This window comes from Lepidochelys kempii, chromosome 1, assembly GCF_965140265.1.
Source record: "Lepidochelys kempii isolate rLepKem1 chromosome 1, rLepKem1.hap2, whole genome shotgun sequence".
Classification (NCBI taxonomy): Eukaryota; Metazoa; Chordata; order Testudines; family Cheloniidae; genus Lepidochelys; species Lepidochelys kempii.
The window spans coordinates 229,769,991-229,788,191 of NC_133256.1; the positions used below are offsets into that span (position 1 = coordinate 229,769,991).

General features: G+C 41.0%; 1 protein-coding gene across 1 annotated transcript; it reads right to left on the reverse strand.

The window, feature by feature from the left end:
• Positions 1-847: 847 nt before the first annotated feature.
• MED21 (mediator complex subunit 21) lies at positions 848-11,355 on the reverse strand. The gene is made up of 4 exons (XM_073317412.1): positions 11,073-11,355; positions 9,836-9,950; positions 7,463-7,563; positions 848-3,621 (listed from the first exon to the last, which is right to left on the reverse strand). Exons 1-4 carry the CDS (start codon positions 11,112-11,114, stop codon positions 3,445-3,447), a joined length of 435 nt encoding a protein of 144 aa, XP_073173513.1. The 5' UTR covers positions 11,115-11,355; the 3' UTR covers positions 848-3,444.
• Between the last annotated feature and the right edge of the window lie 6,846 nt (positions 11,356-18,201).

Sequence of the window (18,201 nt, forward strand, 5' to 3'; positions counted from 1 at the left end):
GGCAGCTAAAAACAAAGGGAGTTAGTTTTCAAATACGCCTCATTACAATAGCCTAAAGATGAAGATGTACAACTTCTATGCTTAAAGGCTCAAGAAGACAAAGTAATTCCTAGAATCTTTTACTATTCCTAGACACCATGGTGATGGATACATTACATATGTAAGCAGTCACCCTCCACTTCAAGATGGCTTCCACTACTTCCTTTCTTCCCCTCAAGGTGCCTCTGAGCTGCACCAATGGCTTTCCTTTGTCTCTACTACCAAATTGAGACCATGAGAAACCACAAGAATCGTTAGTGCTATCACTTTTCTTTCCCCTTTTCTCACCCCCCCACCCACAATTATGAGCAAAATTACTCCTTACACACTTACATTTTGTGGGTTTTGGGGGGTTGGAAAGAAGGGGAGAAATGCACTGCACAGCCTTAGCCCCCCCAACACACCTTTATGCAAGCATTTACCTGTTTTCAAGCTCTACCTTGTCCTGAACATAACCAGTACATTTGGTTGTGCTAGTTTTAATCCACTTTCCATTAGCACTGAAACAAAATGCTGTCTATGAAAGCACTGCCATAACATATTACTACTCGCTATATGAATCATCCTTATTTCCCCCATTCTGTGCTGCAGACCTGCCTATAACTCAGACCGGACCACCGAAGCAAGGGGGAGCAGGCTGAGCTGCTAGGTTGTAGTTAAAGCGCAGGTGAAAGTTTGCACTGTGGGACTCATGCACATCAGTATGTGACCCACCCATGCTGAGTAACAAATGGAAGGGTGTTTTAGAGGTTATAACTGAAAAACAATCACCCCCTTTAAAAAGAAAGCATTCAACCAATTTCCTTGCTTCGTTTGTTTCATTTTTATTACATTGTCCATAACCAAATGTTGACATTTTAATAGAAATGCTGAACTAGACATCAAGGGGACACACAAACAGTGTGCATGCCCTACTTCACACCAGCATAAGAGTTAAAGTTCTTCAGATGCAGAACAGAAATAGCTGCTCTGACACTAGTACACACTTTAATATAAAGGTGGCCGGCACATTAACATACTAGAGTAAGCAGCAAGCACGAAGAAAATGCTACACTAAGGCAACGTTTTAAACAAGGAAATCTGGAATTCCAGCAGTAGCAACTTCCTAATATTCAAACAAAAAGAGTACAAAACTGAATATACAAGGATGGTGTAACTCTATAGTAATCATGCAAAGAGAACTTCTGAATGGTTAAGAAATATTGAGCTTGGGTTTACTTCTGGCAAGTTAACAGCTGACAAGACAGATATTAGTGCCATTGTGCAACTACAGAGATTAAAATGTAGATAGGGAATCCATTTGAGTGCTATTTAATCCATCTCTACTCTGTTGAACTCCTATAGCAATATATTAATCCTCAAAACTCCTGTGAGATTGGGAAATTTTCTCCATCTTACAGATGAGAAAACAGACAGCTAGCTCCAAGTGTTCACTAATTTTGGTACCTCACTTTCAGGTCACACAACTTGAGACACGAGCATGTTTTTTTAGATATACTGAGCACAGCTCCTAGGACTTCAATTGCAGTTGGTGTCTGACATGTATTTTAAAAAAGAAAAGAGTCAGACCCTCAGAGTCAGCACCCAAAATTAGTACATAGTTGTGACAGACTGAACTCTAGTGATTTACCAAGAGACAAAAGAAACCTATGGCACAGCATGGGCCCCACTTCTATATGAAGTAATAAACCATGTTTCCCTTCTTCCTTGTATGTAGGTACTGCAGGAGTCTCACAATAGCAGGTGAAGTTTAGGATTTAATCACACTTAAATGGCACATTTCCATTTTAGCAACAACTAGCAGTACTTACCACTTTGTAAGTAATTATATTGTGAAAGTCCTCTTTAGAACAGCAGACTGTTACAGTGGTAAGCGTACAAGGTGTGTCCCATGACCTACTCAACTCTTCTTTTTACAGCACAATTTAATGGGTGTATGGCTCCTTGAATGCATTGCCAGTGGTAGGTTGCCAAAAAACAAGATCAAATTGTTTCAGATCAGCTGAACACAATAGAAGCGTAACAATTCCATGTACATCAGGGAAATTTGCCCAGTACATACAGATAAACAATTTGAATCAGGCAAATAAGTAGACTATATGCACACAGACTCCGAGAAAAGCCAGTCTATCTTCAAGGCCAAAGTAAAACTTTTAGACTGCTAAGGGAGAAGGGTGTACTCCAGTACTATGCCACAAAGTTCAAATATTGATCCAAACATCCCTAAAAGCTTGTGGGGTTTGAAGTGAGCCCAATTTTCTATATTTTTAATTCACACCATTGGGGCACAATTTTTTTCAGTATGGAAGAACTCTTGAATATCTCAGGGACTACCCCTTTCATATTTACACTCACACAACATCCATGCAGTGGCTACAGCAACTGCTTACACAGAAGAGCAATATTAGAAAAGAAGTTAGCTTCAGCTCTTCCATCGCTGGCTTCTATCCCTACTGGACACCTTTTGTTTCTTCTCCAATTCCTCTGATGCTACTGAGAGGAGCTGCTGGTTGTAGTTGCATCTACTTTTACAGGCACAGGCTTTGCCATGAGAAACCTGGCATCTGTAGAAGCAACCAGAAGCAAAGGGGTAGAGCCAATTCCATAAGACCTGCTAGCAGCCTGCAGGGAACCAGCAAGTGCATCAAGAACCACTACTGCTCCACAGTCCCATTTGTGAACCACAAATTTGACAGACACCTGATCTTGGCTTTGGCTCTTTAAGTATTAACAGGATGCAGCTGGCAAGAAAACTGCATACTAGCTTGCAGCCAAAGAAGATAAAATACAGTCAAATAATAAGTTTGCCAAACTGTCACAGCAGAAATGGTAATTAAACAGTATATATAGCAATGCAAGAGGTGAGCACTCGAACAACCTCAGAATGCACAGTACTTTGCTCATAGAACTCTGCACAGTGAAGCACAATTTCCTGTAAAAGCCTCACAATAAAATAAGACACCCTAATCTTGAAGATTTAGAGGAGAGGGAGGTTACCAAAAATATGCTGAGAAAGAATTTTCCCTTATTGCCCAGTAGGAATATACAAATTTACATTGTGAAGATGACCGCGCATCAGATACTAATCTATGCATAAGAGAAGCTAAACTTACCAAAAAAAGTAGTATTTTGAAATAAAGGAAACACATTAAATGTGCAGTGCTGGAGCAACACGAACACCAATTCTTAGTTTATAAATGCTTTCCATGCCAAACTTGAGACTATATAACAAGACTTTTAGGCTTTGACAAGTGACATGCTTTTACCATAATCAGTGCACTCAAAATATTTACACAACAGTATGGCTCAATATTATTGTGTTTGATACAGAACTTTGTTTTCAAAAATATGATTTTATTCACAATCTAATAGTTCATTTTTGCAGCAAAATGCTGCCCCCTGCTGCTATGAATCTGGAACAGGTTGGCTATGAGTACCACTTCTGGTCTTCAGCTGTGATTGAGCAATATCTGCTAGGGCACTCTGTATCTTTTCTAGTAGCATATCCCCACGATAAACAACCTCTTCCAGACGGGCAGCTGCTTCATGGTTTTCCTCCTCTAACCGATACAGACTAGCAGCCTTTAAATACAAAAGAAAAGTTAGGGGATTGTGATCACCACATAAGGCAGAGTTTTCTTCAAGGGAATGGGTGGAGAAGTTGTCCATGCCTGTGATGAAACCTAGTAAGACACCCATCTTTAGCTCCTACATCAGTCATTCTCTGCTGGAGTACAAGAATATCATTTATCCATTATAAGTTTGCCATCTAAAAATGCACTTCTTGCCTGGAGATTAAATTCATCAACAAAAATAGATGTTTTGTATCTCATATTGCCAATTTTAGATGAACTCAACTACAGCTTTCTTAACAAACAAAAACCAGAACCTTTGTCCCTACTCAAAAGAGATGAGTAAGGTGTAACACTTTCAGATCTCATGGTGTTAATTAGCAGGGTGGATAAAAATCAATGATTTTTTTTTTTAAATTAAAAAGATTTTTTTATATAAATCTGATTTTGAGGAAAAAACTTATCTAAAGATAGCTCATCATGGAATAAGGATTATAAATTCTAATTCTATAGTATGAAACAGTATATTCATGTAATGTTTAAGAAAAGTTTTGTAAATGAGTTCCAATAGTTCATTGATTAGGACCCAACCTTATGGGGTTCCACAGGCTTCTGTATAGATTATTTATGTTAAACTTTCTATCTACCCAATGGGACTCAATGCTCAGTCTAGAGGATACAATCAGAGATGCTTACTTTTGCAGTTCTCAAACTGTGAATTTGTGTCTCCAGAGGTAACATGCTTGTTAACAGCAAAAGCATTTTAAAATAAATAAATAAATATATGGAGGTGAGAAACAACAAGCCTCAGCCCTATTGTCCCTCTACAAATTTGTGTACACAGAGTCAATCCCTTACCTCTCTCTACAAGCGCAAACTTTCAAAAAGTTCAATGAATAGAAGATTGCTGGGGGCGGAATAGATCTGGACAAGAAAAAGAAGTCTGGAGATAAATGTGAGAAACGCTTGTTTTCTTAAAATATTACATGTTTGCTGTTGAAGAAAAAAAAACAGAATACTTAACGATGTTGTTTTAGTTAAATAGAACAATTTAAAATGTCCGTCTGGTGATGTTCTCCTCCTAATACAGCATGGCAAGAAAATCCTCCAAATATTAATGATTAACCCGGTGAATTGGAGATAATTCACCTCCCAATTTACCTTTGGTAAATGAAATAACCAAACAATCATTCATTTTCTGATATAGCTGTAAAACTAATATACAAAGTTTTCAAAATAAATCACTGTTTAAAAATGTATAGTGTGCACCTTCTAAAAATGAAACCTAAATCTCTGAGTTGTGAAGAATATGGATTAAGATTATAACAACCAACAAGAATGCACTTTTACGTAGAAAACCATGATTTAATCGAGTCTTCCTGATTAGTGATTTAAATCAAATCCACCCTGTCAATTAGTTTGTACTACATTCCCCAACAAGCTCATCTTTGGAACTGCACAGCCAGTGCCTCCAGTGAGGGCCATTAGACATATACACGTGGAGGACAATGGGAATTAGAATCCAACCATTTGTTCAATAATTTAACTGTAAATCGTATGACATGTGACAGTAGCTAAAATATGGGCATTTATACTAAAGACATGGTAATGGACTAGCTATCTGAACAGAAAAGTGAAAAAAGGTCATGTCTTGGGAGAACAAATGTGGCAGCCCCATCTATTTAGGATACTGTTGGTGGCACACTGAACAAGAGATGCCACTAAGGGTTACTTGATTAACAGCGAACACTCTACTGTTGTGAGATTTATGCTGCTAGCATGCTACAGACTGTTCAAAGCTCAAATTGATCTGATCAGCCACTCACGTGTTCACAGAAACAAGACCAATCAGTGATGTCATGATCATCTTCGAACTCGGACAATCGTCATCATTTAGGATAAATTCATGAAATCAGGTTTCAAGTCCCGCTACATTTTAAGTTACGCATTAGTGTCAATAAATTGAGTCTTTTTGTATTGCACCTTTAGAACCTCCACTGTTTTTCTGAGGTAAGCATTCAGCCAATTTCATCCATCCCTATAACATAGCCCCCTAAGGGTGGATGGTGACATTTGTTTGCAACACCACACCAATTTAAGAATGGAAGTAAATAACAAACAAAAAGCCACATCCAATTGGAAGTGTAACCAGAGGACAACCTGACCAGGACTAAACATCTATCCTTGCACAAAGGGGCCATGGAATCTAATCATCACAGGCACTGGTCAAGGTCTTTTTTTGAAAATGTAAATGCAGTGGCCCCTAAAAATCAGGCATAGACACTGCTGCAATATCAGCTCAGAGGAAAGCATGCTGTCTACTGGGTTATCAAAACCAGTTTCTGTAGTGCCTTGGTTTTCCCAACACAAGTGTCATTAGGGTCAGACATGGCTCAGCTATGAAACATGACAACATCATAATCTGTGGTATGTCTGCACAGAAGACTAAAAAACTATTCAGGTTATTTATATGGACTGTGAAGTTACACTGATGCTATATGGTCTGAGTTTTTAAATGTAACTAATATGTTTAGTCACTACTATAACTAGAGATCTAGCAGAATATAGCACTTTTGTTCAATATCCTATTTATGCTTCTCCAGTTTAGACATGTCTAATCTCTTTTGTAATCTGCATTTATCCTCTGCAACTCTGAGACTATCAACTCATCTGCAAGAACTGAAAATACAAAATTTACTCTTCCCATCTTAAAATTGCTTCAATGTAGCATAGGGAGTTAGGGCTCATCTTTGTACACATACTTACACAAAGTAATTTTAAAAAACACTCAAACTAGGGCTAGGAAGGGCAAGACAGGTGGGCCACCAAGCAAGACTTGTAGAAAGAGATGAGCATTGGAGTAAACTACGTTGGGAGGTAGGACTGATTGCTGGAGAGACCCTAGCACACGGGTTCTCAAACTGGGGGCTGTGATCCCTCAGGGGGTCACGAGGTTATTGCAGGGGGGGGGTCGCAAGTTGTCAGCCTCCACCCCAAATCTCGCTTCACCTCCAGCATTGGTAATAGTGTTAAATATAAAAAAAGTGTTTTTAAACTGGGTGGGGGGATTTGCACTCAGAGGCTTGCTGTGTGAAAGGGGTCACCAGTACAAAAGTTTGAGAACCACTGCCCTAGGAGGAGGCACATGGGCCCTTCTGAGGAAAAAAGGTTTGGGGAAGCAAGTTTGATCTGCTGACCTGCAGGAAGGTTTCCTTGTGGAGCTAAGAAGAGGAAAGAACCGTAACATTTCAGAAATACTGAAAGTCCTTTAAAAAATGAGTGGTCTAGACACAAAGCGGTAGTACCATGTCAGATACAGCAGTTTTAGTAAACTCGCTTGTGACATGCTCTTATAGAGATTGGATGAAACCTGCTTTGAGAGCCAGAAAACTTGCAAGTTTCTTTTAATAAAGAAAAACAAAAGGTATATTAAAACAGTTGTGTGTTTAAATAAACTGAAAAAAACCACATGGCTCTTAAAAATAGTTTCAGATGGTGGTGGAGAGGGCAGTTTCTTTAGGAGCCCCGTGAAAAGAAAAATGAATTTAATATAGCTCAGAGTTCCAAGGTTTAAGTCTTCCCATCCCGCTTCAAGTTTTAAGTTATTCAATGTAATATTTCCAATAAATTAAGCTGTTGATTACAGGTACTTTTTTTTGGGGGGGGGGGCACAGGGGGGAGAGACAACAAAATATTCCCTCAAACTTTTTTTTTTTTTTTTTTTTAAAGGGAGCTAAGATTATATCCTTTATGCCACCTGTGATTTTGGGCTGGAATATTCAGAGGGGATTAAGAGGGTGGAGATTTTTTTGCTGTGTTTCAAGTGTTTTAGATTTTAGTGATATTCTTACCTGCAAAGCTGCTGTTGATTCTTCACTAGGTAATGAATCTATTAAAACATCAATATCCTTAGCAGTTCGTGCAATCAATGCCGCAAACAACTGAGCATATTCTATAAAAACAAAAATCAGATTATCTATTACAATTTAATTTACCTTTTTAGAGGAGAGCTGTGATAAACTTAGTGCTCACTGAAGGTACAAGTCACCTAGAATTTTACTCTGAATTTCAGAAGATTTATACTGATTTCTAACTCCAATGTATTCTTAAATTTTAAAAACTCTTTCCTGTATTAAAGACAGTGATAATACCCTTCCATCTCAAACCATAGATTGTTTAAGCTAGGATCAGAATCAATCTAACAAATGGCATTGGAATGGCTGCCTTATTTTGCAAAGAGACAGCTAACTCTTAAGCCAGATACTCCATTCTAGCAGCATATCAAACATTCCAGTTACAATGTGTTACATATTCTGGAGCATCGAGATACTCTAATGTTTCAATTCGTTCCTTGAATTTGGTCATTGTGCTTGTTAAAAAAAGAGCAAGGATTAGATTAGGATAATGCGAATAAATCTGAAATTTATGAAATGTTTACACAAACTTGGTAACAGACCAAGAGAAGGATTCTTAAAAGATTTACCACTACAACAATTAACGTTACCACTTAAACTTAAAAATGCTCTTACTTTGTTAATGTACAAATTCACCTGAAAAGCTCAGTTTTCACTTTGTTAGTGACAGGATTTTAATTTAACTTCTAAATAACATGAAAATGTGTGGAGTACTTTCAAAAAGAATATTGCTAGTTTAAAGTCAATTCTGAATGAAAAAGTTTTAAATCACATTACAAGTAAAAACGCCAGGTTACTATAGCTGAAAGATTAAGAGGGAGAGCTGTATTTCCTCAGCTTACTTTGTACATTTGCCATACTTTTAGTTATATTCACTGTTTTCCCTGTTTGTGTAGATCTCTCACAGCTGCATGGGAGAGAAAATTTTAATATAGGAAATGGACTATAAAATTCAAGGATAGGTGTAATAAGCTATATTTTCAAACTTGATTGTTTTTCAAAATGACAATGTTTACTTAAATGTGTACTGTGACATCACCATATATCACCTTGATATAGAAATACTGAAGTTTTACAGATTGTACTTAAGCTTTCAGAGATTATCAGTACCTGAAGATAAGAAACTTACAGGGAGACTGATCTGCCAAGAAAATTTTGACTTGCTTAGAACCTGGACTTTAACCTGAACAGTTACAATATGCTGAAATACAGCTTGCCTTATCTAGAGTTTAAGATGGTTAGATCACGTCAACTTACATGATCTAATGCCTTTAAACCTTAAACAAAAACTTGGGCTCCTGAATCATCACTTACTAGATACCAGTATCTTTGACTGGACCAGCTGCCACTAGAAAGGCAACAAGCGAAAGCTCTGCTTTTTGCACCTTTAACTAGCTCCTCACAGAGGTCTCCAATATCAGATGGCAAGCCCTTATAGGCCACTGTAGGACTGGCTGACAGTCTTCCAGAACTGCAACAGAGCATCATTTGTGCACTGTGCTAGCCTTAGTTGAGATTCCTGAGGTCAGGCCTAATCTGATGCAAGACATGTAAAATAAAGGGGACTAAAGAGCCATTTAGGCATATAATGTGTCTTAACTATAAAGCCACATTTAAAAATTCTCAAAACATTAGGGCCATTCTGAGCATATAAATAAATATTTTCTAAATATCACATATCCATATGACTGAACTTTCTTCCCAGCTTGATTTGTTTTTCCATCTGAAGTATGATATTAGATCATATATTTGCTTTATCTTTAGAAAAATGACCAGAATTAATCTGTAAAAAAGTACAGATGGAAAAGAGTTTTTGGTAAACTAATATGAATGTTAACTTTTATAACTGCAGACACTAGCGAGAGAAGGTATTATTCCAAAAACATTAAAAGCAAAACCAGATTGATAGCTAGATAAGCTTTATACTCAAACTAATGTAAAATTTCATGAGACTAGTTCATACTTGGTTTGGCTTTTAAAAACAGAAGTTTCCTGAACACTGACTAAGAATCTCCTCATAACCGTGATCCTTATAAAAATGACTGATGTTTGAATTACTAAATCTATATAAAACAAGGACCCCGAGACACACACATTTCTGTGCTTAGCTTTGTCAAAAAATATTTCGCGTCTCAATCAATTCACTTCCCTACAGTATGTGCAATTATCCATAACTTTGCCTGAATCATTACAACTGTTACAACATCTGAAGAAAGTTTCTTACGCCTGAAATTACTTAATTCTAAATTGACACTACCTATTTTACTAGAGAGTAATCATGTTTAGTTAACGGACACAGATAAAACCGACCTTCTGTAGGATTAGCTGGCTGGTCTTTGTTTATCGCTGTCTGAATGTTACTGAAGGAGGCAGGTGGGCCACACTGCTGCAATACCCCAATCGCATTACAAAACTGATCTGCAAGCTATAGACAAGATGAAATATATTTACACAATCATACTATCATTTTAGTCGGCATTTACACTAAAGATAGTCAGTTTAAACTTTTTGCCCCATCAACCAGTTCACAGAATTGCACTTCAGTAAATGAAAATGGTTAATCCAAGTCTGTGGTAAAGATCCCAATCCTGCCTTCCATGCAAGTGGATGTCTCTGATTGCACTGGGACCCCATGCCAATGCATGTGTCCACTCCCACAGATCAATTAGCAGGACCAGGGATTAATTAAGATGCTACCATTAGCATACTCAAGTCCAGGACAAAAATTTGGTTCCTAAATCCTGGCCTTTAGCAGCTCAGCCCACTGCAGAGATAACATGCTTTCTCCCATTCCCCTGGCCACATGGATAGGTGCTACCCAACCAGTTACTGAGCCTAGTGAAATTAAGTAGGAAGATTATTGCGATCGGAGACAGACGTGGTGTAGTGACATAGAATATCAGGGTTGGAAGGGACCTCAGGAGGTCATCTAGTCCAACCCCCTGCTCAAAGCAGGACCGATCCCCAACTAAACTCATAACCCTGAGCTTAGCAGGCCAATTCTCAAACCACTGAGCTTCTGGGAGCAACTCCCTGGAAAAGCAGCCCCCCGCAGGTCGGGACGGGGAAAAGCCCCCCCCCCCAACTCCACACAACCCCACGAACGGGCTGCTCTGGCCATTCCGCACGCTGGCAACAGCGCCGAGCCCCCCCCCCCCCCCCCCGCTGTGCACGGCGCGAGCTCCGTGCTGGCGGGGACAGACTAGCTCCGGGGCGGCGCGAGCGAAGCGAGGCGCCCCCCGCGCTTCACAAGGGGAGGGGGCGCGAGAGCAGCCGAGAACGCTTAAAAGCCCAACGGCCTCGGCGGGGTTTGTTTTTTTTTTTTAAACCGACGCCACTGTTATCCCCGCCCCCGCTCCGACCAGCGCTGAGAGGGAGCAGACGCCTCGGGTTTGCTACCCCGCCCCCGCGGGGCCCAGAATCCCTCCCCCCAGGGCCCGGGAAAGGCTCGGAGGCGGCCGGGGAGATGGAGGGACCGACGCTCGCTCCCCGCAACCGGGCGGGAGCCGACTCGGCCTAACCCCGATCTGAGCCGCTCCAGCCTCACCGAGTTCACCGCGTCCTGCAGTTGCGTTAGCCGATCCGCCATGACGCTGCCCGAGCGCCCATCCCGATTCCCTCCTGCCTATTGGACAGAGCCTAAGCGGGGCCGGGCCGGGCAGCCAATGGGTGCGCTTGGTGTTGGACGGTTGGCCTTGAGGGGGGGAGGGGAAAATGGGCAGGGCTTTGCGTTGTTCTCTGTCGGGTCCGACGCCCGGCGGCGGCCACGAGGATGCTTTGGCTGCTGCGGGGTGCGCGCCCCCTGCTGGCTGAGAGGCGACTCGGCAGCTGCCGGGGCCGCCCTCCGGAGTGAAAGGCCAAGGGCGGGGCCCAGGGTCCACGGAAGTAAATGGAAAGAGTCCCGTTGACTTCTATGGGCGTTGGAGGAAGGGGCGGGGCATCCTTTGGGGGGAGGAAGGGCGGGGTCTGAGTGTGCGGAGTGATGAACAGCGTCATGTGATATAAATAGGGACGGAAAGAAGCTGGCTCAGGATTGTTTAAGTCCCGCCCCCTAGGAATCACAATGTATTAAACCTTTTTCCTCGACTGGGTTGCAACTCTAAGGGTTTGGACACAAGCAAGACTCTCAGGTCCCGATTCCCTTAGTGACAAGTGCAATGGTTTGTGATGCACAATTTAGCCCATTCTGCTGTTTTAGTGGAAGACCATGAATGGCGGGGAAGCCCCCCTCCCTGCTCTAGGCCAACAGGTAACTCAGAAGGGTGGAAGACCATGAGTGTCAAGGAAGCCCCCCCGCTCTGGGCCCAGGCTAGCCTGAACACTTCTCCCTCCTGAAGGCTGCTGTGTTATACCTTCCGTTTGCTTTTGTTTTGTTGCATAGTTTTGTTTTATCCTTTTTGGTGATTCTTTGTAAGTGTTACACAAATAAAACTCTTCTGCTTCAAAAAAAAAAATAAACAGTCTTGAGCTAGGATGAAAGCAAAATTGTAGTTCTTATATTGATGCACAGATTTATCATTAATTTGCAGTGTTACCAACTCTCAAGCCCAGGCTTCAGTAGTCTAGTAAACACACCAGACTCTCAGATTAAAAAAAAAAAAGTTTTTACTCTTCATACTCCCAGAGAAAAGTTGGGAAATGGAATGCTTCAGAAAGCACAAGGCAAATTAAAAACTCCATATTCATTATTTTTAAAATAATCTCACGATTTTTAAGACAACCTCATGATTTTTGTATTATTAGGGTTGGCAAAACTGCTTGAGCATGTTGTTGATAAACTCTTAGTCGACTAGGGCAATCATAGTTATGCAAGTAGGTACAGAATCTTCAGGCCTGGTCTACACAAGAAAATTAGATCAGTTTAACAACGTGGATCAGGTGGAAAAAATCCACACCTCTGAGCAGTGTGTAATTAAATCAACCTAAATCCCCCTGTAGTTAGCGCTAGGTCAAGCAAAGAATTCTTTCATCAGTCTAACTACCACTTGTTAGGGAGGTGGATTGCTTATGTCCATGGGAGAATCCCTCCCATTGGTGTAGGTAGTGTCTACACCAAACCACTAGAGTGGCACAGCTGTAGCATTTATTTAAGAGTACACAAGCCCTTAGAAGTTGGGGATGGAAGTGACACGTTAGGGCCAATGTAAGATTCTTTGCTACTGTATAATTACTTGTGTGTTTTCCAGTCTAGTTTCAGAGGTCTCATGTAATGTGGTTTCCACCTCTTTCCTTGGGAGATGTTTCTATAGCCCATACATTTTACTAAATAAGAAACTTTTCTTGATATTCAGTTTACATTTTATCTATTTTAATTTCTTCTCGTACTCCCACTTTTACTCCCTTGAACTATTATAAACAATTCTTTACTAGCCTTGGAGTTTACTCCCTTCAAATATTTGTAGAGTGCTATCACAAATCCTCCTTGGTTGTCACTCAAGCAACACAGCGTCAACATTTTCCCTCATAAATCAGTCACTCTGGATCCGTGATCATTTTCTTTTTTTCTGAACTCCCTTCAAACTATCAATATCTTTCTGGTAATGAGGTGCACAGAACTGAACACAAATATTCAGCGCAAAACTACAATGACCTTGTTTGCTTCCACATTACATTGTCTAACTTGTCTAATTTGCAGTCTGCCTTCACTAGCTACTATGTGCAAAAGCATATAGCAGAAAAAAGTGCTGTACCTTAAATGCAAAGCTATCATTTCCAACTGAGACCAAGGAGAAATGTTGTATCTACAAATAATATTGAATACCCAGCAGCCTCTGTGAGTAGAAAATTTTTTGGAATAACATTACATGTTCTAATGACCTGAGCAAAAGACTGAGCTCCAGAAATTCCTGATTTTGAACCTGCGTGCTAACCCTTAGTCCCAGATCCTCAACAGTATTTAGGCATCTAACTTCCATTGATTTCAATGACAGTTCAGCATCTAACTACCTCTTGGGCCTCACTCCCTCTGTGGCTTTAAGCAAATAATTCTGGGCCTGATCCAGTGTCCATTGAAGTCAGTGGAAAGACTCCTGTTGACTTCAGTGGGCATTTGGTTAGACTCATAGGCCAGCATTTTTAAACTTTAAGCTGAGCCCCTCCTCTGAGTTACAATTTTTGGCCATGCTCCCCCGGCCCACACAAAAATAAACACATGCAAGGCTGGGTGCCCTGCTGAGGTGACTCGGCGGTGGTCCTCTCACCTCAAACCCCACTGCGTGGGGCTGGCCCAAGCCCTGCAGCACAGGGGCTGGTGTTCCACTCCCCCACCCTGAACGTTCCTGCACGCCCCCCTAGTTTCAAAACCTCTTCCACAGGCCCTGACCCAGCAAAGTAGTTAAGCACATGCTCTGCTTTAACCATGTGAGCATGCTTAACTGCTTTGCTGGATCCTGGACTTAATCTCTCTCCCTAAATTTCCCCTTCTTTGAAATGGGGATGATAATGCCTAACTCACAGGGGGATTATGAGGATTAATTAAGTGGTATGTCTTATTTATATATTATCTGACTTTAAATGAATTTGGTTTAAAGCAAGGATGATTGAAGTTAGGATTCCTGTCAAGACTTTTTATCATATTTGTATTATAGTTCATTTTTCAGTAAAGAAAAAAATACATAAAATAAATGAGAAAAAGAAATTTGAGGTTCCACAATATAGAAAAATGTTGCATTTGTAATGTTTCAAAACGATCTGTTAACCTGTTTTAATTTAAATTTTGATCTTTTTTAACCCTGTTACAGTCTGATGAAAAATATCTGGATTCTAGATATCTTTTAAAAAATCTATTACTTTCTTGACAGTGAAATAAAGCAAATTGCTACTGTCTTATGTGTGACTTAGGCCCAGCTCCTCAGAGGTACTGAAATCAATGGGAGTTTGGTGCCTAAATACCTTTGAGGATCTAGGCCTTACTTCTGTAAAAAAGATGGGCCTGATCTTCCTTTCACTTACACCATTGTTAAATAGAAATGGTAATAATTTCCACATGCCACGTGCTTTGAATGGGAAAAAATAAGGAAACTATCAAAACAAAGTACTGATATTACAGAGTAGTTCTTTTAGTTAATGTACATAAGTACAGGTTAGACACACATTTCTCAGGGATGGCCTAGGTATACTTAATCCTGCCTCAGTGCAGGAAGCTGGACTAGAGGACCTCTTGAGGTTCCTTCCTGCCCTACACTTCTACGATTTTATCAGTTCTGAGAAAGGGCTGCGTCAAGGAAAAGCAAGCATATACTGATGGCTTTCTTATTTTAAGTCAGGTTAGCAGATAAAAGATACCAAAGTTGTGCAAATCAATTCATATTTGAACTTTAACTTTGTCTTGGCCATTCAGCAGTTGGCCATGCCAGATTCAATTGCCATTAAAAGTCAGTGGGACTTAAGCACACTAAGGAGCAAATGTTGTCTGAGCACTGACAGACGTGGGCTAGTGGGTTTGAGTACTGGGCTATGAATAAGAAATTACTTAGGCTATGGCTACACTAGCTGTGCCACTGTAAGCTCTCTAGTGTAGCCACTCTAAGCCAACCGGAGAGAGCTCTCTCGTCGACTTAATTAATCAACCCCCAGTGAGCAGCGGTACCTATGTCGGCAGTAGAAGCTCCCCCACTGACGTAGCGCTGTCCACACCAGCGCGTAGGTTGGCATAATTTATGTCGCTCAGACGGGTGACATAGTCACACCCCTGAGGGGGAGAAGTTATACCAAAATAAGTGGTAGTGTAGACATAGCCTTAGTACTCATGCCATCTCTGGCTTTGGGCAAACTACTTAACCTCTCTTGGGTCATTAACATTAAACGTCAATGTTAACACTACCGCCTATGAGGATTAATTTATTTTCTGCAATGACCTTCAAAGAAGAAAAGTGCTGAACAATATTTTTAACCTTTTGTCTCTAGCACTGAAGCTGCAATGAGCTCCATGCAGGCAGACCCTGATGCACCTTTGTGGACCTCACTGGGAGTAGCCATTGCAGAGCTCATTGCAGTATCAGCCCTTCTATTTGTATTTTAAGTTAAATTTTGAGTTTGCAGCTTTAGAGGAGGTTTGAGGTTTTAGGAGTTATTTTCAGACTTTGTTATGTTAGAATTGGATTAAGGTGCTGGGGAGGGGAGGGCTGATATCATTGTGACACTCTATACCTCGGGAGGAGCAACCTGTAACCCCCATATTCATCATTTATATATAATTATGGTATTTCATATAAAGCATGCCATGTGAGGTATCAGGGGAAAGGTTATGATCCACTGAAAGCCATGGTTCTATCTAAATATGTATATTATTAATGCATATGAAGTTATGAAATTGTGTTGTATGGTTGTCACTAAAACATGCTGTGAGTTGGGGAAATGTCCAGATATTAGATCCCCAGAGATAAGGACAAGGGAGCTAACCAACACCAGGGCAGGTGTTGAACAACCATCAACAGCTATTGTCCAGCAAGGGAGCTACAATGCAATGATGCACTTGCACAAGGCCACATCGGGGGAATTGCTCAACCTCGCCTGGTGACTCAGCAATGCCCATCAGAGATGCCTGGACTTGTGTTCTCCAAGCACATGGACTAAGGGCATAAAACAGAACACAGTGGCCACATGCTTGGCCTTTTCTCCTCCCCCGCCCATGCTGCAAGCAGCAAGGACACTGAGAAGACTGAAAACTCCAACAGAGGAGACTGGTCCAGGTTTCAAGGGTGAAACCTGTGTACTATGAACTGCAATATCCAGTGGGTGTGAAAAACTGCTTAATCTAGATGTTGCCCAGTCTAATAGGGTTGAGTTTAGACTGCATGCTTATATTTTCTTTTCTTTTGGTAACCACTCTGACTTTTACTATCACTTAAAATCTATTTTTTGTAATCAATACACTTGTTTTACTGTTTATCTTTACCAGTGAGTTTGCCTGAAGTGTTTGGTAAATCTGCTCAGGTTTATGAAGACTGGTGTATATCCACTTTCCATTGATGAAGTGGTGAACCAATTAATAAACTTGTACTGCTCATCTTGAGCAGTGCAATATGATATATTCCTGAGGTACAAGGCTGGGAGCTAGGGGGATTTGGCAAGTACCTTTCTCTGTGTGATTCATGAGTGGCTCTGGTGTGGGGATTTTCAAACTGATCAGTTCAGCACTTGAGGTTAAAGGCAGTTTGATGCCTTTGTTAATATTTTAGAGATGTGAGTCTGGAGCACCCGCCATTAGTGCATAGTGCACACCCTAGGTTTGGGGCTCCACATGTGGTTGTGTTGAGTGATAACAGCACTTGGAGGGGGTTGCTGCTTGTCACTAGCAAAGCATGGTGAGAGACAGCCCAGGCTGGAGAGTTAAGGGGGCACAGCAATCCCACAGTCCTAGGCTGCACCCCAGGCATCCTGTCAAAATCATGATGGATCCTTACCTTAGCATGTTAATATAGCAGAATTTGGCTAACAGAGACAGTGTCATGGGCAGAGACAAATCACGATAAACAGCCATCCCTACTGACAAAGACTTCAATCCTCCAAACACTTTTATAGGACTTGTCTATACAAGAAAGTTGCACCCCTAAGGTATACATGTAAACTGTTATTATTAACACAGTGCAAACTTCTGTTATTTCAGTTTGAGTGTTTATTTTTTCTTTTGTTTAGCTTGAGTTGAGTGGGAAACAGTTAAATTAAGCCAAAACAAGACACTCAAACTAAAATAAAAGTATCCATCCAGGGATTTGTATTGCTTTAGTTATAATAGTACTCCCAACCTTCAAAACATTCAAACACAAATAATCATAAGCTTGCCTTAAAAATGACTAGAATTTAAAAATAATAAATGTGATCTTTTAACCTGTCATCTGTTTCCTGATCCTTTAGTGTGTACTTGAGTCACATTTTCAGACTTTTCTCCACACCCCTAAAGGCTAGAAACATTTCTGTTTCAGATGAAGTCTGAGATCCCCACATAACAACATGCCTCTAGGATCTGGGGCTTTAAGAAAAACACAAAATATTTGAGACTTGCGGTAAAATGACAAAAGTTGGTGATACTGCTGTGTCATTTCAAAACCGAGGTTGGTGCAACTTTCCCATGCCGACCACGCTTTAGATTGGAACCTTGTCACAGCAGCTGTTACTATGTGCCTACAGAGCCTAGCACAACAGAGCCCTGATCTCAACAGGCCTCTAGGCACTGGTGTAAGGCAGATAAATAATATCTGTGACAGCTAGACATTCCTGAGACAGGGAGACATTCAGTGCCAACATTTACCTTAACACAAACCCTAATGATGAGACCTGAAAATCACTGACAATGAGTATCAGCGGGTAGCCGTGTTAGTCCCTAGCCACAAAGACAACAAGGAGTCCGGTGGCACCTTAAAGACTAGCAGATTTATTTGGGCATAAGCTGTCGTGGGTAAAAAACCCACTTCCTCAGATGCACGGAGTGAAAATTACTGACAATGAGCTGCATAAACAATACAAAAGGGGAGCCCGTCCTCCATTAGCTCTGGATGATTAGTTTTTGTCCCTTGCAGAACTACTGTCCGACACTCTCGAGGCCCGTCGGGTGCACTGTTCAGCAGGAGTAGCCCCGGCACAGCTCCGGGGCGCCCATACTCTCCTGGGAACTTGGCATCTCCCGCTCTCTAGCCCCAGCTGCTCTTCCGCCCGCGAACCCGCGAGAGCGAGCGAGG